General features: G+C 38.6%; 1 protein-coding gene across 1 annotated transcript; it reads right to left on the reverse strand.

Moving 5' to 3' along the window:
- Window positions 1-379: 379 nt before the first annotated feature.
- Window positions 380-15,808, reverse strand: LOC127935328 (ephrin-A1). The gene is made up of 5 exons (XM_052533110.1): window positions 15,519-15,808; window positions 3,892-4,187; window positions 3,003-3,068; window positions 2,823-2,912; window positions 380-2,290 (listed from the first exon to the last, which is right to left on the reverse strand). The coding sequence occupies exons 1-5, from the start codon at window positions 15,614-15,616 to the stop codon at window positions 2,166-2,168; spliced, it is 675 nt and encodes a 224-aa protein (XP_052389070.1). The 5' UTR covers window positions 15,617-15,808; the 3' UTR covers window positions 380-2,165.
- Window positions 15,809-18,444: the final 2,636 nt, after the last annotated feature.

The raw sequence follows: 18,444 nt of genomic DNA on the forward strand, positions 1-18,444 counted from the left end.
TGTGCATATGTTTACTAAGCCGTCTGGCAAAGACCCAAGTTTGGCAAGAATACAAAGGGAAGAGCCATACTTTAGTGTTATCCTCCTGAAACACACACACACACACACGGTCAAACTGATGTCTCTGACCTCCGATCATTGTCATGCGTTTCCTGTCACCAGTGAAACATAAACCCTGTCGAGACAAAATGCTTCATCCTATTGATACACGCACAGGACAACATTTGACGATACTGAATGAAGAAACAGTTAGAAAAAGAAACCGATATCAATGTCATATTATTTTGCATGCACTAAATAAATACAATCAGGACAACTGTGTGAATGTCACAGGAAATGACATCACACATCTCTGCAAAAAACACAAGGACGGCGACAATCGCATTTTCCAAAAATATCATTTATTTTCACGTAAGAATCTTCACATTAACTGTTTTTTTTCTTTTCAAATGTCTTTCTTTTTCATATAATTCCTCTTTATATACATAATATACATTTTACACAATACATATACAAAATAAGAATACGAGAACGAAAAAAGGAAAACAAAATGAATCAGAGTGATCTAACGTTAGTCGTATACAGCTGCGTCAGTCGTACGAACAGCTGCCCGGAATAGAGCTTAAACAGCTACATCATGTCAGAGTCAGTGGTGTTTTGTTCATAGTGCTTTAGCTGATTCGTGTCATAAATGTGTGGCCTGTGTATGTAGATTAAATCAAACATAGCAGGCTTATATTGTAGTAACAGATTGATGTATCAGGCAGGTCAATTAATCAGCAGATATTTGGCCATTTTGAGATTCATCAGTCAATAACTGTGACTTTTTTTTGGTGAATATTAATTAAATACTAAGTAAAAATATGTTATAAATAAATCATTTTTAATTATTTAAACAGTATTTATTTAGTGTGTGTATATAATGCAACTTAATGATTTTAAATATCATTTTCTATCATTAATAGAAATTTTATTTTATATTTATATTTGACATGGGCAACCCCAAATACTCTATAACCAATATATAGTCCAACTACCAACACAAATCAGTTGGGCTGTTTTTTTCCTTTGGCTTCCAGTTGTCCATTTGTGTTGTGTAAGTGATTGTATGCCGTCTAAATGCCACTGTTCTGGGACAGATCAACACATCTCCTCTTCTAACATACACACACACACACACATGAGAGGGATCGTGTGTTTCTGGACACATCAACATTTCCTGCTTTTCTTTCTGTCTTCCATCTACACATCTACATACACATGAATCCAACAAGTGTCTCCTCTCTTGCGTCTCATTTCCTCTTTCTCTATCACGGAGTAAACATTTGTGCTCAGTATATGCAGTCATTTGTTCTGCAGCAAACCTCATAATTTACTAACTCTTTAAACGACAAACGTACAAAAACAACACAGCATGTGTAAATGGACGTGTGTCAGTGGGTTTGGTAAACAGTATTGATGCCCCCGTTTTCCGCTGATAGGGTGAGGGCACCCAATCTGACATCCTTTCCACAGACGTCCCGTCACAGGTACCAGCACCATTTCAGTGGGAAAAGGGGGTTGTGTGTGTTCTTGTGCTGCATTTCCAGGTTTAAATAAAGGTACAGCACATAGTCTTATAAAACCATGAGAAAATGGTGAGAATAAAACCCACTGAGTTAATGCTACATGAATTTCTCTGGATCAACAAAACATGAGAAAACAATGAAAGGTTTGATCGCTCTGCTCCTTCGTGAGAAGCTCTGTGGTCTTTGGCTCAATCTTGGCTTGCGTCCCCTCATTATGAAACTCAACTCTGTGGATGTGGACTGTCCACACTTAAAGTATGTGCTATTTCAAAATCTGCATTACTGTTTCAGTTTGTTCTTATCCAGGTATTGTGAAGTCTGGCATTTATATGAGAAAAATTCCCTCTGCATGAACAATATTTCCAGGAGAATACTGACGTCTCGTTTTGTTTCTTTAGAAGTGCCAGAATGTTCAAAGATCTCTTCATTCCAGTTAGGCTTCTCCACCTGCACCAGCGGTGTGAGAGAGCTCCACTTTCGGTTTGTGTCTCCCAATGGCCAGCACTGGGATGTAAAGAGCTACCCCTGTGTGCTTCCGTCAACACAGGCCGCTGTCATTATAGTCTTTTGTAAGTGTAGTTTAGTCCAATGTCCATCTCACTGTAAGACCAGTAATAATAAAATGGGGAGTAAGGTTGTGAGGACAGTCCAGGATGCTATTGAAATGGCAGAGTTTGTCCGCTTGCTTTTCTGTACATCAGGAAGAGCCACAACAGGATCATCTGTAACAAGGAAGTAATAAATATTTAGTTTTTTAGTGGTTGTAGATGGTTTACAAAGATAAGGCCTGAAACCATATTGACTATTCAACATGCATAGTGGCAGTTTTTTACTGATATATAAGATTTTAATGAAGCCTATTATGCTGACCAGGCTTTAAAAAAACTGTATTATTGTGAAATTCTGTTACAAATTTAAAGCAACTGTTTTCTGTTTTTAAATATTTTAAAATGTAATTTATTTCTGTGATGACAAAGCTTAATTTTCAGCATTATTACACCACTCTTCAGTATCACATGATCCTTCAGAAATTATTATAATATGCCGATTTGGTGCTCAAGAAACATCTCTTATTTTTATCAATGTTAAAACATTTGGGCTGCTTAATATTTTGTGGAAAGGCAAAAGTGTGTTAAAATGAGGTTGTGTAGAAACATCTGTGTACTTATATTTGGATAGCATACTCTGCAACTGTATTCATGACATGAGTAAAATCCTTTTTTTTTCTTTTTACTCAGTTAGTGTGACTGTTACCTGCTGGTAACCGATTAGACGGTGTGTGAGCTCCTCCTGCTGTGCCCACCTTGGCTCCGCCTCCTGTGCCAACCCTGGCTTCTTGAGAACCTGAATGGAAACAAACACCAGTGAATACACAGATCAACTGAAATTCAAAATATGTGGAGTTTTCTGATTTTTTTAGATTCAGATACTCACCATCATTGGCAACTACATCCACCCGGAGTCTCAGACACTCCTGTCCATGGTGGTGCAGTCGTTTGGCTGCAAGGCGAAAAAAAAAAAGAAGACTGTCAGGATTGAGGGAGATAAAAGGATAACGGAGAGAGGTATAAGAGTAAATGAGTAGCAGAAAGGTGATTTGGTGTTAGATGTGTAGTGCCTGATCCATTTCTCTTTAGCAGCCATCTGGACCTGTGACCTGTGTCTGATCTCTTTTATTACAGTGGTGCAACTGTGCTCTTAAGTGCCTTGTTTACACTGTATCAGAGCTGCTAATCTATTGATTTAAACTGCGACAGGGAAAATTGGGTTTAGCTGTGCTTCAGCTGTATTTGTATTTGACTAACTGACATTGATCTTTCCACTCCATCAAAACAGACCTAATGCATTTTTATCCATGAAACTCTCCACCTTTGACTGCACAATGTTTGCACAATTAACTTTTTTTAGCAGTATGCTTTCCTAAAACGGTCTAAATAGGGTTGGTTGAATTTCGCCATTCTTAATTCTAGACCTCCATATTCCAGTCTACATGCTGGCTGAATTGTGCTCCTTGTGTTTCCGACTGCCCAAAATCCCCAAGGATAGCCTATGGGGATGCCAGAAAGACACGTAGTAGTTTTGCTGCCAGTTTAGCAGTTCACAACATGAATTGAAATGTATTCATTACTGTGGTGCTGAAGGAGGGCTTGAATATGACTCACAGACTAAGCATTCAGCGCATGCTTTGTGGGGCAATAAATCTATAACGGGTTTTCGGATGTTCAATAGCATTTCCACCACTAACTATTCTTTAAAACGATCCACCATAAATGTTACATTCATAGTTTAAGTAGAAGCTGAATTTTGTAAGGCCTGAACTCACAGATGTAGTAGTAGCTCTCGCCCTGCCGGAACTCTTTTCCCAGAGTGAATGGCGTGAAGCGCTGGAACTTCTCTGAGAACTTCTCGGGTGCGTGTGGGGCGAAAGGGTGGCCGCATTCCCAACGCATCTGATCGTAGGATTGTGGACGGCAGGTGTCATAGTCTTCGCGTTCCACCATGTAGAGAACGTAGCGCTCTGCGTCCTGTGACGGCACTTCGCCCAGTGGGTAGTGAGGGCAAACGATGTCCAGGTAGTCGTTCAGGTGTACCTCAACTGCATAGTTGTTCCATCGGAACCTAAAAGAGAATGAGTGATTCCTTAAACATTTTGTATAAAAATATAGCTAATGCAAATATTAAAAGCCTATAAAACAATTTTTTTTTGAGACAAGATCATCTAAGATTTGAGATCTAGCAATGTCTGTCCCATCGGCGACAATAATTCTTCATTTAGAGAACGGAGAGTCTGACTTGAATGCCAAGCCTGATGCAATCACATTTTCAATTGCCCTCGCATTGATCTACAATACCATCTCAAAGACAAATCACAAAGGGATGGCGCTGGGGAAGAAAAGACAAAAAATGTGAACAATGGAAAACAGATGAGTATGTTGATTTCTTAGTAGAAGAAGAGCCGGGACAGAAGCATGTATATAGATTATTCTGAACATCAGTTCACTGATCGAACGGCCTGCTGGCCATAGTCAGAGAACAGGTCAGAGTCTACGAGAATGGCAGGAACATGGACGTGTTTGGCGTGAATTTGTGCATCATATTGATCTCGCTCGCCTTGTGAGAGCAGAGTCTTATTTACGCAAAGGCATTAGCAATGTGTCAGGCTGCATCACCAGTTGATGATTACTGACTACACAGTATGCAGAGACACACACTCATTCTCACAAACACAAATGGAGAAATAAATTGGAGTTTCATCAACACGCCCTTACTCATTACAGATAAACACACGCACACTGGTTGACGGAGTCATACACACCCCGTCTACGCCACACTTCTCCCTTTCATTTGACACATGGAGGGAGGTGACAGAGACAGTCTGCCTGTCTGCTCCTCTCTACGCCCTCCCTCTCTCCGGCATTTGCTTCATTCTTGGTTCTGCTCCTGTAGCTCTTCTGGCAGTATGATATCTCTGTTTATGTGCTGCCCACTGATAGAAGAATGCCAGAGGTAGAAAGAATGCCCTTGTTTATTTATTCATCCATCCATCATCGGATGCCACTTTAGCTTCCATACGTTCATTTCTAAGCTCAGCTCAGGTTCAGGCTTTTTCATTATGAGCTCAGTATCAGCCAGGCCTAAAATCAGCTATATGGTGATTAGGTTTACTTCTTGTCCTCTGAAAATGTGTCTATCTTTTGTGGAGTCAAAGTTTTTGTACTGTACTTTTAATGACAAGCTGTATTAGCAAACCTTGTTAATTCTTACTAGCCCTTAAAGTTGCAATGAAACAGATGAAGAGAGTAACATTTCTTTGATACCGTGAAGTACATCCAAAAGGGTATTTGGCTAAATTCAATGGTTGTTGTCTCAAGCTTGTATTCGATTGATTAAAGGGTTTAAGTGGACTAAATGGTTAGAGAATTCCAGCATACGTCACCAGAGAAAAGTCATTGGGAGATTGGTTTTTGACATTTCGATTCAAGATTGAAATATGCATTTTTGAATCGTGAGATCAATAACATGTATTTACAAAAATAGGTAGGGTGAAATTTCATTTGATGCTGACTGCAAAGTATTATTCTATAGTGTGTCATTTATCTAGCGTTGTTTATGCCAAGGATGTGATTGATACCTCAAATTGAGTGGCTTCGAAATATAAAACATCTAGACTTACAATTTCTACCTGGAAAAGTCGCAATTACTTTTAATAAAGGAGTGACCCAAGGAGCCATATCTAGGGACTAGAATATCATAGAGATTTGGAAATGGACTCTTTTCACTTGGGCTACTAAGTAAACAACAACAAATGCCCTGCCTAGAAGATCCTAGAAACCTCATAGCAACACCCTAGCAACCACCTAAAACACCTTATCATTATGGTGGTGGATCTCGCACAAGCATTCACCACTCATCATTTCTTTATAATGTTTAATACTCTAGCAAACTGAGTAAAGTATCAGTTGACACTGAAACATTGCAGCACAAACCTCTCAAGGGCCTAAGTGAGCGTCATAGACACTAACTGGGATCCTCCTAACTTTCTGCAAAATTTCAAAATTTCAGCTTTCCTCCCTGTCTGCCGGAAACAGCAGCAACGTTATTTCCCAGAGTGGGTGTTTCTGTCGTGTGTGACAACATCCACACTTCTGCTCGATGATCAAAGTCTCCAAAGTCTTTCTCGCTCTCTCTTTTTCTTGTTTGTTGATGGGGGGGATCCCTTGGTCTTAGGACAGACGATCTGGCTCCAGACCTCTTCTAGTCTTACACACACACAACCCTTCTAATTGGCCTGCTGCTTTCACTCACTGCTGATCCAAACACACACACATACACACATAGAGCTACACATAAAGCCAAACCTAGTACTCCCAGTCACTCACTTCAATTCTCTGGTGGCCGTGTACGGGAGTCACACACTGATGCATCTTTGTTTGATGAATGAAGCAAATATACCTCATAGCCAATAATAATTTACATGTCTCACATTTTTTAAGTGCTGTCACCAGATGCTTGGGAGCAGTCATCTGGTGCACCAGAACACACACACCCCGTTAAAGCCCTGATTAAAATCTGTTTGGGGTATGGCCTCAATGTGTTCATCAAAAGAGGTTCAGGAGGGGGGGCAATTAAAACACAAAGACTTGAATTAAAGTGGTCCCAGAGGGGGGCAATTATGCTGCTCCCCCCTCAACCCCCGGGGGCTGGGAGTCAGTAGGGAGGGTGGGAGAAAGCATTGGGGGATGGACCCCATCTCAATACAGGGGTCAGCGTGTACTCCCTCTGCTAGTGTCCTTTCAAATGCTACAGTTACTTTATCAATGCCTTTATTCATAGTACAGTGATGCCATTCATCTTACATACTGGACTAAACTTCATCTTGAGCATCAATGAACTTAAATCATTTATGCTTCGTATTCTGCCTCTGATTTTTTTTTTTGTTCCAGGCTTCAAAAGAGGCTCAATAATGGTGTTTAAGTTTAACAAGGGGACAGCTGACATATTAAAACCATTCTCTTTGTCTCAGCTTTAATCTCGCAAATGCTTTATTAGCATTATCTATGCTTTCTTATATTATATTATATTTTAGCATTATTTTTTGTATTAGTATTAAACATTTTGATGAGCATTACTATATTGACTGATAACTGATAAAATAAAAGATAATACTGAAAATGTAATTAACAAGTACCTGTAGTAGAATTAACAAACAAAATAAAATCAACCCCCAATATAAAATAAAAACAGTAAAAATGAAATTTGTATTTTTATATACTGTATATATATATTTGAATAAAATATACAAATCAATACAATAAAGAAAGAATCAAAACTAGGGAAAACAAATAAGATAATCAAAAGCAAAAACATTTTGACAAATCTAAAATATATATATATATATATATATATATATATATATATTAGGGGTGTAACGATATGCGTATTCGTATTGAACCGTTCGGTACGACGCTTTCGGTTCGGTACGCGGTACGCATTATGTATACCGAACGGTTCGTTGGAGTAATTAATTATATTTGAAAAAAAAAAAAAAAAGAGAGAGATAGAAATATAATGATATGCGTTCAACAAGGTGGCCCAATAACCCAAACAACGTAACAGGCAACGCCCCTGACACTCCCGAAGAAGAAAAAAACACCATCTTATATGTTTATGTTAGGCTACTCAGCAGGCGCTCGCTCACTCAGTACGCGCTGAAGGCTCGTTGCAAAATAGCCAATGCGTTTAACAGACTAGAAATTAGAAGATCCTCCAATAACCAACAGGTCTGGTGTTTGGGTGCACTTTGGATTCCCTTTAAGCTATAATGGTGATGGCAAGAGAGCGCTCGGGCAGAAGCGCTCGGGCTCGCTCATGAGGCGTCAGTCTTTGCTAAGCAACAATGACGTGCTCTCTCCATGAGACGCGGAAATTTCAGCGAAGGATAAATGGATTTCCTGCTCTAAAAATCGCTTGCAGTAGCTCTGCTACTAAATTTATTTCAAAATTGCAATCCATATACAACTATGATCAGCTGTTCCTTCATCTTGGCTGAGCTCTCAACCTTGTTACGGGAAAGGATGAAGCTGATTGGTTGGTTCTTGTCACATGACCCGCGGTGCGCTTGCGGCATTCTGAAAAGTTGAGATGTTTTTACATTTTGCTGTATCTAAAACGTATCGAACCGAACCGAACCGAACCGTGACATCAGTGTATCGTATCGAACCGAACCGTGAATTTTGTGAACCGTTACACCCCTAATATATATATATATAATTTAATTAAATAAAATATGAGAATGACTGAATTCTGTGCATGATTTAAAAACCCTAAAACCTGGCAGAAGAATACGGGTGAATACGGTTGCTTGTGAGTCACGTCCGTGCTTACCGTAAAACATGAATAGCTGAAGTTTATTCATCCTGAACTCATCTTCTTGTAAATATCAGTGCAATGCTCAGTAGAAAGAATGCCAAATGATTCCAAATGGGTGACTGTAGGCTTAATCTCTGGTCTCCTAATCTTTAGTTCAAAGTTTTGGTTTTGTTGTTCTTTTTTAGTCCTTCTAAGCCTGTCTATCAATTGGTCTCACCTCCCTCTCCCTTTCTCATTTCAACACTCTATCACTCGCTGGAATGTTAGAGGTTAGAGAAAGGGGGGATGATCAGTGGGGGGTGGGAGGGTCAAATACTCGGGAATAGGGTGAAATAAGGGGAAATACTCGGAAGACAGCAGCGCAGACCTTAACACACACTTACACACACAGATGCAGGGAAGCTGGTAATACTCCAGAAAGTACACAATTTAACATTCTTTCCACATTCACCCGTTTAAAAGGGAAGGTCTGAGGTATTTAAACACCCACCCACCCATACACACACACACAGTCACTTGCTCCAACAATAGGTCCGCCAACATCCCTGTCATTCAATCTGTGATCTTTTGTAGCTTTCACCACCTGATACTACAGTCTAAATGGTAATTGACAAAATTCTGACCCCGGGTCTGTTCAAATATCCATCCTTCACTCTCACCTGCACACCTGCGTTCGCTGGCTAAATCAAGTTTGCCATTAGCCTCTGAAACTTCTATCGTTTTAATTCAGCGCTAATGCAGCCGGCGTTGTTCCGGGTGACTGGTTCGGAATGCAGTGTGGCAGGATCATTGGGTGCTCTGTGCTCCGGGATTACCCGACATAGGTTGCCGAGGGGCCAGGGGCCTCATTTACTTTAATGCAAGCAGAAAGAGAGAGAGAGATGAGGGGCCCATAGCGAGCGCTTTTATTGTTCTGAAACACAGTTGGAGCGTATCAGTGGAGTGGTTCAGATGGAAATGCAACAAAGGCTGGTAGGAGACAGAGAAAGCGATAGAACGAAAAAGGGAAAGGAATGGGTGAGATGGTTCAGTTTGGAAAGGAAGATTTTGTAAAAAACTGCTTTGTACTGTGCAGGTGTAAGAGAGAAAAAGAAGGAATCCTTTGATTAACCAGAACGGGCCGCTCTTGTGCTTGTCCTCACCCTGACTCAGTCCAGACCCACTCTTTCATCTTTTCTTCAATCCATCCATCTCTGTCCACTCTCTCGGTTCGTCTCTCAGCGCTCAATAAGCCTGTTTGATCCCCCATTCATTCTCCCAGTGACCCCGCCCCCAGGCATTCTCAACCAATCAGAGAGCGGCTCCCTGGAATTTGAGTTATGTTGGTTAGTGACCTATGTTTGTGGACACTAACTCTGGCCCTTTTGCGATCGCCATGGCAACCAAATCCAACCGGTTCCCCCATTCGAGATAATATTCCACACCAGGGTTTTTTCAATCTATCTTGTGTATAAAAAGTCTTAAAATCTAATTCCTTATTTGTCCAATCTGTCACACTAATTACAGACCTAACCAGTCAACTGTACCAACTGGCTCTGCTCAGCCCTGATGTCCTCTCATAGATAAATGGATTACATAAATAATTAGAAAAATGTGAGCACTCAGTGTGAAGGGAAATGAGAAGTACACAAGGCGACTCATATCGCTATAAAAATTACCTCAGTAGTTCCTTGCATTCTTTAGGAATTAGCCGTCCTGCAGGGGGAGTGGCCTCTCGCACCGTGCCATAATAAAATGTGTGCAATGCACCGTGGGAACGGACCTTCATCTAAAACACCAGTCCATTCAAGAACAGTACAAACAACAAGAGTGTGGAGACAAGACCACATGGGTTTGAGATTGTGACAACAAGATCCTAAGACATTAAACACACTGACACAAACTTAACCTGACAAATACTTAGCTTGTGATTGTAAAGCGCTGTTAAATGTATCTGTGGTCTTAAATATGAGAGGAACGGATTAAACATTAAAGATAAATAAAAGATGTTCAAAAATGAAGAAGGAACAATTCTGGGAATTCTGAAGGAGTTAGACTGTGACAGCAGCTGTACGATTAAACAGAAAGATAACCGTATTATTGAAGGTGTAATGAACTAATCATCTTTGAATCAAAGTGCGTGAGAAAGCAATGTGTGCGAGACAGGCTGTAGATAAAACGATCGCTTTCACAAGCCCTTTAACTTGTGTGAATAATATTTCAGAGTATGCTGCATATGAGGAAGTGTGTATCTGAGACTTGTGTAACATGTGGGCCGCTTGCGTGCGCAAGTGTGTGAGAAAGGTATTGTTAATTGTACACGCAGGATGTGCTGTTTTCCCGGGAAAACACTTGGCCAGGAAACTCACTCCTGACGAGGGAAAAGGACGTCTCCTCAACCTTTGGCCAGAGTTTACTTGAAAATCACAATTTAGTAAATCTCTCAGGACTTGACAAATGTCACATATTTTGCACATTATATAAAGAAAACACTTCTGCCGACAGGGACTGCCTGTAGGAGCTTCAATGAATAAGGTCTGCTGGTGAAGATTATCATGGGTCAGCAATCACCAAAAAAAAAAAAAAAGAAAAAAAGAGCCAGATTCAATTCACAAGATGAAAGATTAAGAGCTGATTACAATCTGGAGAAGGGATGGCTGCAATGAAGAAGTCAATTCTGCAGAATGGCTTTATACATCTTAAACATGTGTTAAAGAGATAGTCCACCCAGAATGTTGTTAAAGTCGTTCCAAATCCATAAGACTTGGTTCATATTCAAAACACGAATGAAGATCTTTTTAATGAAATATGAGAGATTTATGTCCCTCCATTTAAAGTCGATTTACACAACCCTTTGACTCTTCAAAAAGTTCATAAAAAGTAAACATTCCATATTGTTCAAACTGTTTGTTTTGAGCACTTTATATGATGAACAGACTTCATTTAGTCTTTTATTCATATAAACATTGAGTGACGAACATCAAAGAGCTCACTGATCTTCATTTCTGTTTCAAAGATGAACGGAAATCTTATGCATTTGGAACGACATGAGGGTGAGTAAATTATGGCAATTTTCATTTTTGGGAGAGCTTATCGTTTAAATGGAAATGTATACTAAACCAGCTGAAAAACAAACACTCAATGGGCGGGAATCTGTAGAGCTTTGTGAATGATTTGAATTCTGAAGATATCGGCAGAATACAGTCTCAGGGAATGGATGGTATGGGCATGGAGAAGGTGAAAGGGAGGAGAAAAGGGGAGCGAGACAGGCTCTTGTGGTTATGGCTGCCAAAGCAGATAAAGAAAGCCAAGGAAACAAAATTCAACACCTCTCGTTCTTTCTTCTTTCACAGAGGGAAAGGAAATAAGGACAGGAACTGAATAAAAGGATGAAAAGCGTTGGCGTGTATGGCTGAGATAAAAGGTAGAGGGAATGAAGGAGAAACCAGACGGGAGATCGGGAAAGAGGTGGGCTCGAGTGGTGGCCTCCCTATTTGAAGACCACCAGAGAAAGTGACAGACTACAGAGAGAGAATGACACTTCATCACGCACTCTCTCACTGTCAGTCGAACACGCACACACACAGATCTGATGAGTTTAATGCTAAGTGACATGCAGACAAAAGCAAAATGGCACTTTATCACCGGTTTCTATCTCCCCTTCTCCTCTCCGCACACATTTACAGACACGCACAGTGACAGACACACTGCATGAATGCCACTTCTTTTTGGCTGTGAACTCATGGCCTGCAATTGGTCACACTAGCCCCTGGTTTTGTTCCACTGCAGCTCGGTGATGGGAGTGTGCTAATTTGGCTGGAACTATAACAAAAAAGCACTTAGTTGGCAAAACCCCACAAGCAAAAAAAAAAAAAAAAAGCCCTGTTCCCTGGAAGAAAAAAACCCCCACAAGTGAATGGGACATTTTGGGTAGAAAAACAAGAAAGCCCCGTTTCTGGCTAAATTAAACCATGTAAAAGGCCTTTTTACAGGGTGAAACAGTAACTCAATGGGGCGATCGCGGACAAGTAGAGAAGAAACTTAAATGTGCGGAGGTCGGAGAGTTTTGGGGTACTGATGGGATAGGGGCAGGGCAAAACGATCGAGGGAAAGAGTTAAAGTAAAAGAAGCGGAGGAGAGGTTGAACTTTGTGCCAGTTAACCATGCGGTACGGGGCACACAGCCAGAGGAAAGGGAGGAGGTTTGGGAAGAACAGGTAGGAGAGAAAGGCCAACAAAAGACAAGAAAGATACAGAAAGAGAAGAAATCTCTATAAGCCTTTGAGTGCTAACAAAATAATAACAGCAACCGTTCCAGAAAAGATTTAGCATCCATAAGTGATATCAAAAGATTAGTTCACCCTAGTCATCATTTACTCACTCTCATGTTGTTCCAAAACCACCCAATTTTTTTTTTCTTTGTGTGGAACATAAAAGGAGAAACTGTGAATAGTGGACTACCTGTTCTTTGCTGTACAATTACAATAAATGAGGGCTTTCGAGCATCAAAAAGCATAAATAAAAGATAATAAAAGTGATTCATATGTGTCAAATTCCAATTTTTCTGAAGTCCTGCAGTAGCTTGAGTGAAAAACAAAGGGATTTTAAGTTATTAGTAACAAAACAAAAAACTAAAGAAAAAATATGTATTTGAGACAAGATCATTGAGATGGTAAGTACAAGATTTATGACCGAATCAGTCAGACAAGTTTTCTGAACTGTCTTAAACAATACATTGAAAAAGTTCCACTTAAAAGAATGATTAGTTCATGAATGGGACTTTGTCTTCATCTCATGAACTTTCGTGAAAATGCCAAAGAAAGCTAGGATGGGTGTCACCGTTTTCAGTGAATGATGACGCGGTCTTTTCTTTCACTTTCTGGTTTCAACAACAAGAGTGTGAATAAATAATAAAATTTGTAATTTTTGGTGAACTATTACTAGTGGTACTTTCAAATGGTTAAACTTGGAGAAAAACACTCTGCAGGAGCACTCAGAGAATTTAATAGAGAAAGTTTAGTTAATAAATATATGTGTGAGTCAGTGAATCATGAACACGGGCTTGATTACAACTGCTCACCAGGACACTCCTTAATCAGCTCACACCTTCCGGTTGATCAACTATCGACTGTGAGTGACACTACAACACGTGTTTCAGCAAGCACACCAAGAACACGCACCAACACATTCAAACATGCACACTTACACGACCTGACTCAGAATCACCTCTCATGCTGAAAAAAACTCAGCTGCAATGATCTATCGACCCTGAAGTCAACCTTCCCCCAAGACTTATACACACACATACACACACTGTGTGTTGGAGACATCAATGCATTAAATGCAACCACATTATTACACTTCATGGACTATATTTCATTTGTGGAATTAAAAGAAAGAAATACAGACAGAACTGCAGAAAGAAAGAAGTGCAAAAAGTAATGTGGAAGAAAAGAAAGAAAGAAAGTGCAGGAATAAAGGCAGAAAGAAAGACATGCAGGAAAAAAAGCATCTCCTCAGCCCCTCTAGTATTTCTATGAAAACAGGATTAGATGACAGAGCGAGGGAGAGAGAGAGAGAGAGAGAGAGAGAGAGAGAGAGAGTGTGTGTGTGTGAGAGAGAGAGAGAAAGAAAGAGAGAGCGAGAGAGACAGTAAGATTATATGAAATGAAATGTGGATTACATAGGTGCTAAAATGACCACTGTTTGGACATTGAAATGATCATTACATCTGCTGGAGGAAACACTTGATGGGTTAAGTGTGTGTGTAAGTTGATGGGTTAAGTGTGTGTGTGTAATTCATCAGTTTTCAGTATGTTATCAATGTTTCTCTATTTACACTTATTCAGTTTCACTGCCTTTGTTGTCTTTTGTGGTATATTAACATAAATATTCAGAGATGACAAAATCATTACTGTAACTCCATATGTATGATCCCACCCCTTATCTGTCAAGTTTTGAGAAATAGGATTAATTTGCACAAATTAATTAATTTCCGTAAACCGGTTCAAAATAGTACTTTATTTTATTGTTTATTCAATATATTTTTATTATGTTATTATTTCATTCAATTACTTTTAGTATTAACACTCAAAACGATTCTCAGAAGTCCACTCACATTTTTTTTGGTAAAAATGAATTTTTTTTTATAGTTGCTGAATGTAGTGAAATACACTACAGTTTATGTTTTGCCATATAACATTTCCTACATGCGCGAAAAAAATGAGATCACCTCTGAAACAAAGTTCTTCCCTTCGGTCAACCCCAAACGCTCGGTGAATCGGTTCAATTGAATCTATATAACGATCCAAAAAGCGCGTCTGCTTCGAACCAGTTTTGCAATCCAGTCATCTGCTCTGCACGTATCAGTCGGAAAAGTCACTCGACATTCAACACCTATTTCAACGTTTCACTGACTCATAGGCTACACGTCAAAAGAGCAAAACGATCAATTTCTTCCTATTTTTCTGTTTAATCTTTTGGGTTTTCCCACCATGAATTAACATCACCATGGCAATACCGCTGCTGAGTTTACATTACATGAATATGGTCATTTAATAGGCTACTACTATTGCTGTTAAGATATGTACAAGAACGAGCATAGTCAGCACACACTCGGCATGCATCACTTCTTCCTAGAAAGAGGCAGATTTGCGCATCACATGTAGCCTACAAATACAGGTAAACAAACATTTCGGTGATGGGTAGCAAGCAGATTATGAAGCAATAATAGTACCTGAATTATGCAATCTGTTACTGGTAAAGATGTAACAAAATCATAATGTCAAAAAACAACAACACATCTACAATGTAAACAAACACGAGTCTCCAACTCCGCTAGACCTTCAAATGCACTGACCATAAAACGCCTATTAACACACACACACACACACACACACACACATACACACACACACACACACACACCGTCATATAATTTACTTCAACTCTGAAAAAAGCTATATGATGCTGAAGTTTGCAAAAAGCTACTATAACTAGCAGCGTTTCAGCATAAATTGTTATAATCATTATCAAAATATTAAATTTAAAGGAAAAGAAAAGAGTGGTAAAAAATAAATAAATACATTATTTATTTACTTACTTAGAGTTGGTACTATTCCAGAAAACAGTGTGTCTCTCAGCAGAGGCGAGCAAAGCGCAGAGACTCGCTGCGATGTATAAAAGCCACATCTGATCCATTATAGAGTCTGTGATTCAATCCAAATGAAGAAATTAAGCAGCTATAGGTAACGTTTCTTCAAAAGCCCTGTTTCCATACAGCTATAAACCGCTCTTGAGCTGGTTACTGGCGTATTTGAACTAAGCGCAGCAAAGATTGCCCGTAAATCAAGAAATCCGTATCTTTTATCTTTCTAGTAGGTACTGAATGAAACTTTCTTCGCGTCGCATTTTGGTTTTGTGGAAAGACCTTCGTTCAGACCACGCCCCCAAAGCTAAAACAGCCAATCAGCACACAGGTGTCGTTCCACACAACGGAGTAGTAGTCGATCGCCCTCTACAGATGCATTGTAGCTCAAACTGAGGTTGGGGAATTGATTGATTAACATATTTTCCTATGTACTGCTTTTACGAATTATTCTTAGAAATCCGACATGGTTATGCAACACCACGAGATTAAAAATAAAGGTTCCTTCAGGCCAGTCTGATTGGATTATTCGAGTGAACTGAAGTGTTAAAGGTTTCTTAAAGCCCCCCTTTTAACACTTAGGGTATAAATGCTTTCATCTTCTCCAATCAACAAAAGTTTTTATAAATAACAAGCCATTGACACTTTCACACAGACTCGAAATTTAAATTAGACTAGTCTTTGGTCAATCCAATTTGGTCTGCCTTCATTTGTTCTTTCTAGATCATACAATTGATATTTGATTAATCATCTTAATACAGTTGATTAACCTCCCACAGAGAAGAGTCAAACAAATGACTTGCTCCTAATATAAAAGCATATATTGTGGTTAGCATGTTTTCAAAAAATGAATTTGATGAATTTCTTCTTAAACATAACACATTTTTACATACCCTTACGAAAGGAAAATATATTTACCAATATATTTCTTAAAATATATTGTGATATATTGTAATATATTATTTTCCCTTTTTATTTTCTTAAATTTTATATATTTGAATACATTTAATAACATATTGATAATACATATATTATATAATATATTGCAAAATATACAAATGATTGGCGCGTTCAATATATTGCAATATATTGGAAAAAATAAATATATATAAGAATATATTCCTAATATATTACATGACATTTTCCAATATACTGCAATATATTTTTGTTTCATAAGGGTAGCATCTTGGTGTTGTTTTGAGAAAAAAATTGTATTTGAACGACCTAAAAAAATGATGATTTTTGCATAATAATGCATATGCATATTCAGATTTTGGACAAAGATATAATGTAATGTACCCCCCCCCCAAAAAAAAAAAATGATTGTTTGCTCTTCGTGCTTATTTAGGAAATCATTTTTATTCTAGAAAATGTCTAGTGTGCATCTCACATTTTCAATCTAGTCCCACTTGCTCACTATCACATACACACTTTTTTGAGGTGTCTTGCACAATACACACTGTCTGCTAACAGATTCAAGAACAGCCAGCAGGCATTTTAGCACTCTTGTCAAAACAGCAGTTACTTCTGCTGAATGCTAATGTATAATTCAAGCACCTCTCATGGAGCAAATCATGGGGCTCAAGTCTCCTCTATCTCTCCTTTCAATAATGAGACAAACCCAACATCTACTCAACCCACCAAAAAAATAGAAATATATGTAAACTTAGGAAAGATCTTTTAAGTTTTTAATTTCGATACTGGTAAGCATTTCCTAGGCCACCTTTTTTCAGATTCTATTTGTTATAGTTTGTCAATAGGCATATGTCAAAACTATAGTTAACATTTGCTATATTTACATCTTGCTCTTACCGTACATAACCTAACCAATTCACTTGCGTAAACCCCTTCATTCACGTGTTGTCATTTATTTCAGCGCCGTTTCTTTCTTTCCTTAGTGATGTTTATCCTTAAATCATGTTTTATGGTCTGTCAGCTCCTTTTCAAGCCTCCTCTTTAGTTTTATAAAACTTTGCCTCTAATTGGACTTGATTTGAAAGTGTCATATGTCTGTATGATTTTTTTTTTTTTTTTTTAAAGTTAAACCAAACAAGCAAGAAATAAGCGGTCATATTTCATTTTCAGTGGAATCATACATTCTACTTTGAGATTTGTTTTACTTTACCATCAAAATTGCAAGATATAATGAAAGATTCCCACTATTATTCTCTAATTTGTGTATTGCATAAACACACTCCAGCTTTCCTCACCATTCTGAAACAGCTGCATGATGCATATCCATCAGGATCTCGTTGGATTTTCGTACCACCTTTAGCCTTCCAGTTCAATCCAGTGAGGAATGTGATGTCTGCAACAGCTGTATGTCCTAACAGGTAAGCCAGACAGGACAGGTAAGCAAGCAATATATCTTAAAAACAGACAGCGACTTCCTCATGAGCATTCGATATTGCACAACATAAAGCAAATGAATCAGGTTCCTGATGTCAACCTCATATAATTAGTCAGTGTTTATGGGAATCGATCAGGGCATGGGCTTTGTGATGGTGTACAGCGAATGTATTTGCTCTATATCAAAGCCTAGAGAGCAGTATGTGTAGGATGTATTTTAAAGCTGAACAGGTCCTATTTTGACACATAGGATGTTCCAACATTATGCAGTCTTCAAAACTATATTGATTCGGTCAAATTCAAATCCCAGAATGAACTGAGTTAAAAAATAATAATAATTATATATATTGCACAAAATGGGAAAAATATGTAATTCATTAAATACTAAAAAGTATAAATAAAAAACAGTAGCATTAATACACAAAGACAGACACACACATTTAATATTTTACCCAAAAATGGCTGTTAGCATATCAACATGATAAAGGCAGTTATCAAAAACAATAGATTCTGTGTACTCTGCTGAAGGAGT

Source organism: Carassius gibelio, chromosome A19, assembly GCF_023724105.1.
Source record: "Carassius gibelio isolate Cgi1373 ecotype wild population from Czech Republic chromosome A19, carGib1.2-hapl.c, whole genome shotgun sequence".
Classification (NCBI taxonomy): Eukaryota; Metazoa; Chordata; class Actinopteri; order Cypriniformes; family Cyprinidae; genus Carassius; species Carassius gibelio.

Coding starts and splice junctions, on each gene's coding strand:
- LOC127935328 (XM_052533110.1), bottom strand. CDS start 15,616: ATGGATCAGATGTGGCTTTTATACATCGCAGCGAGTCTCTGCGCTTTG. Junction 3,069..3,891: donor CGAGAGCTACTACTACATCT/GTGAGTTCAGGC, acceptor TTCGCCTTGCAG/CCAAACGACTGCACCACCAT. Junction 2,291..2,822: donor GTCTAATCGGTTACCAGCAG/GTAACAGTCACA, acceptor TCCTTGTTACAG/ATGATCCTGTTGTGGCTCTT.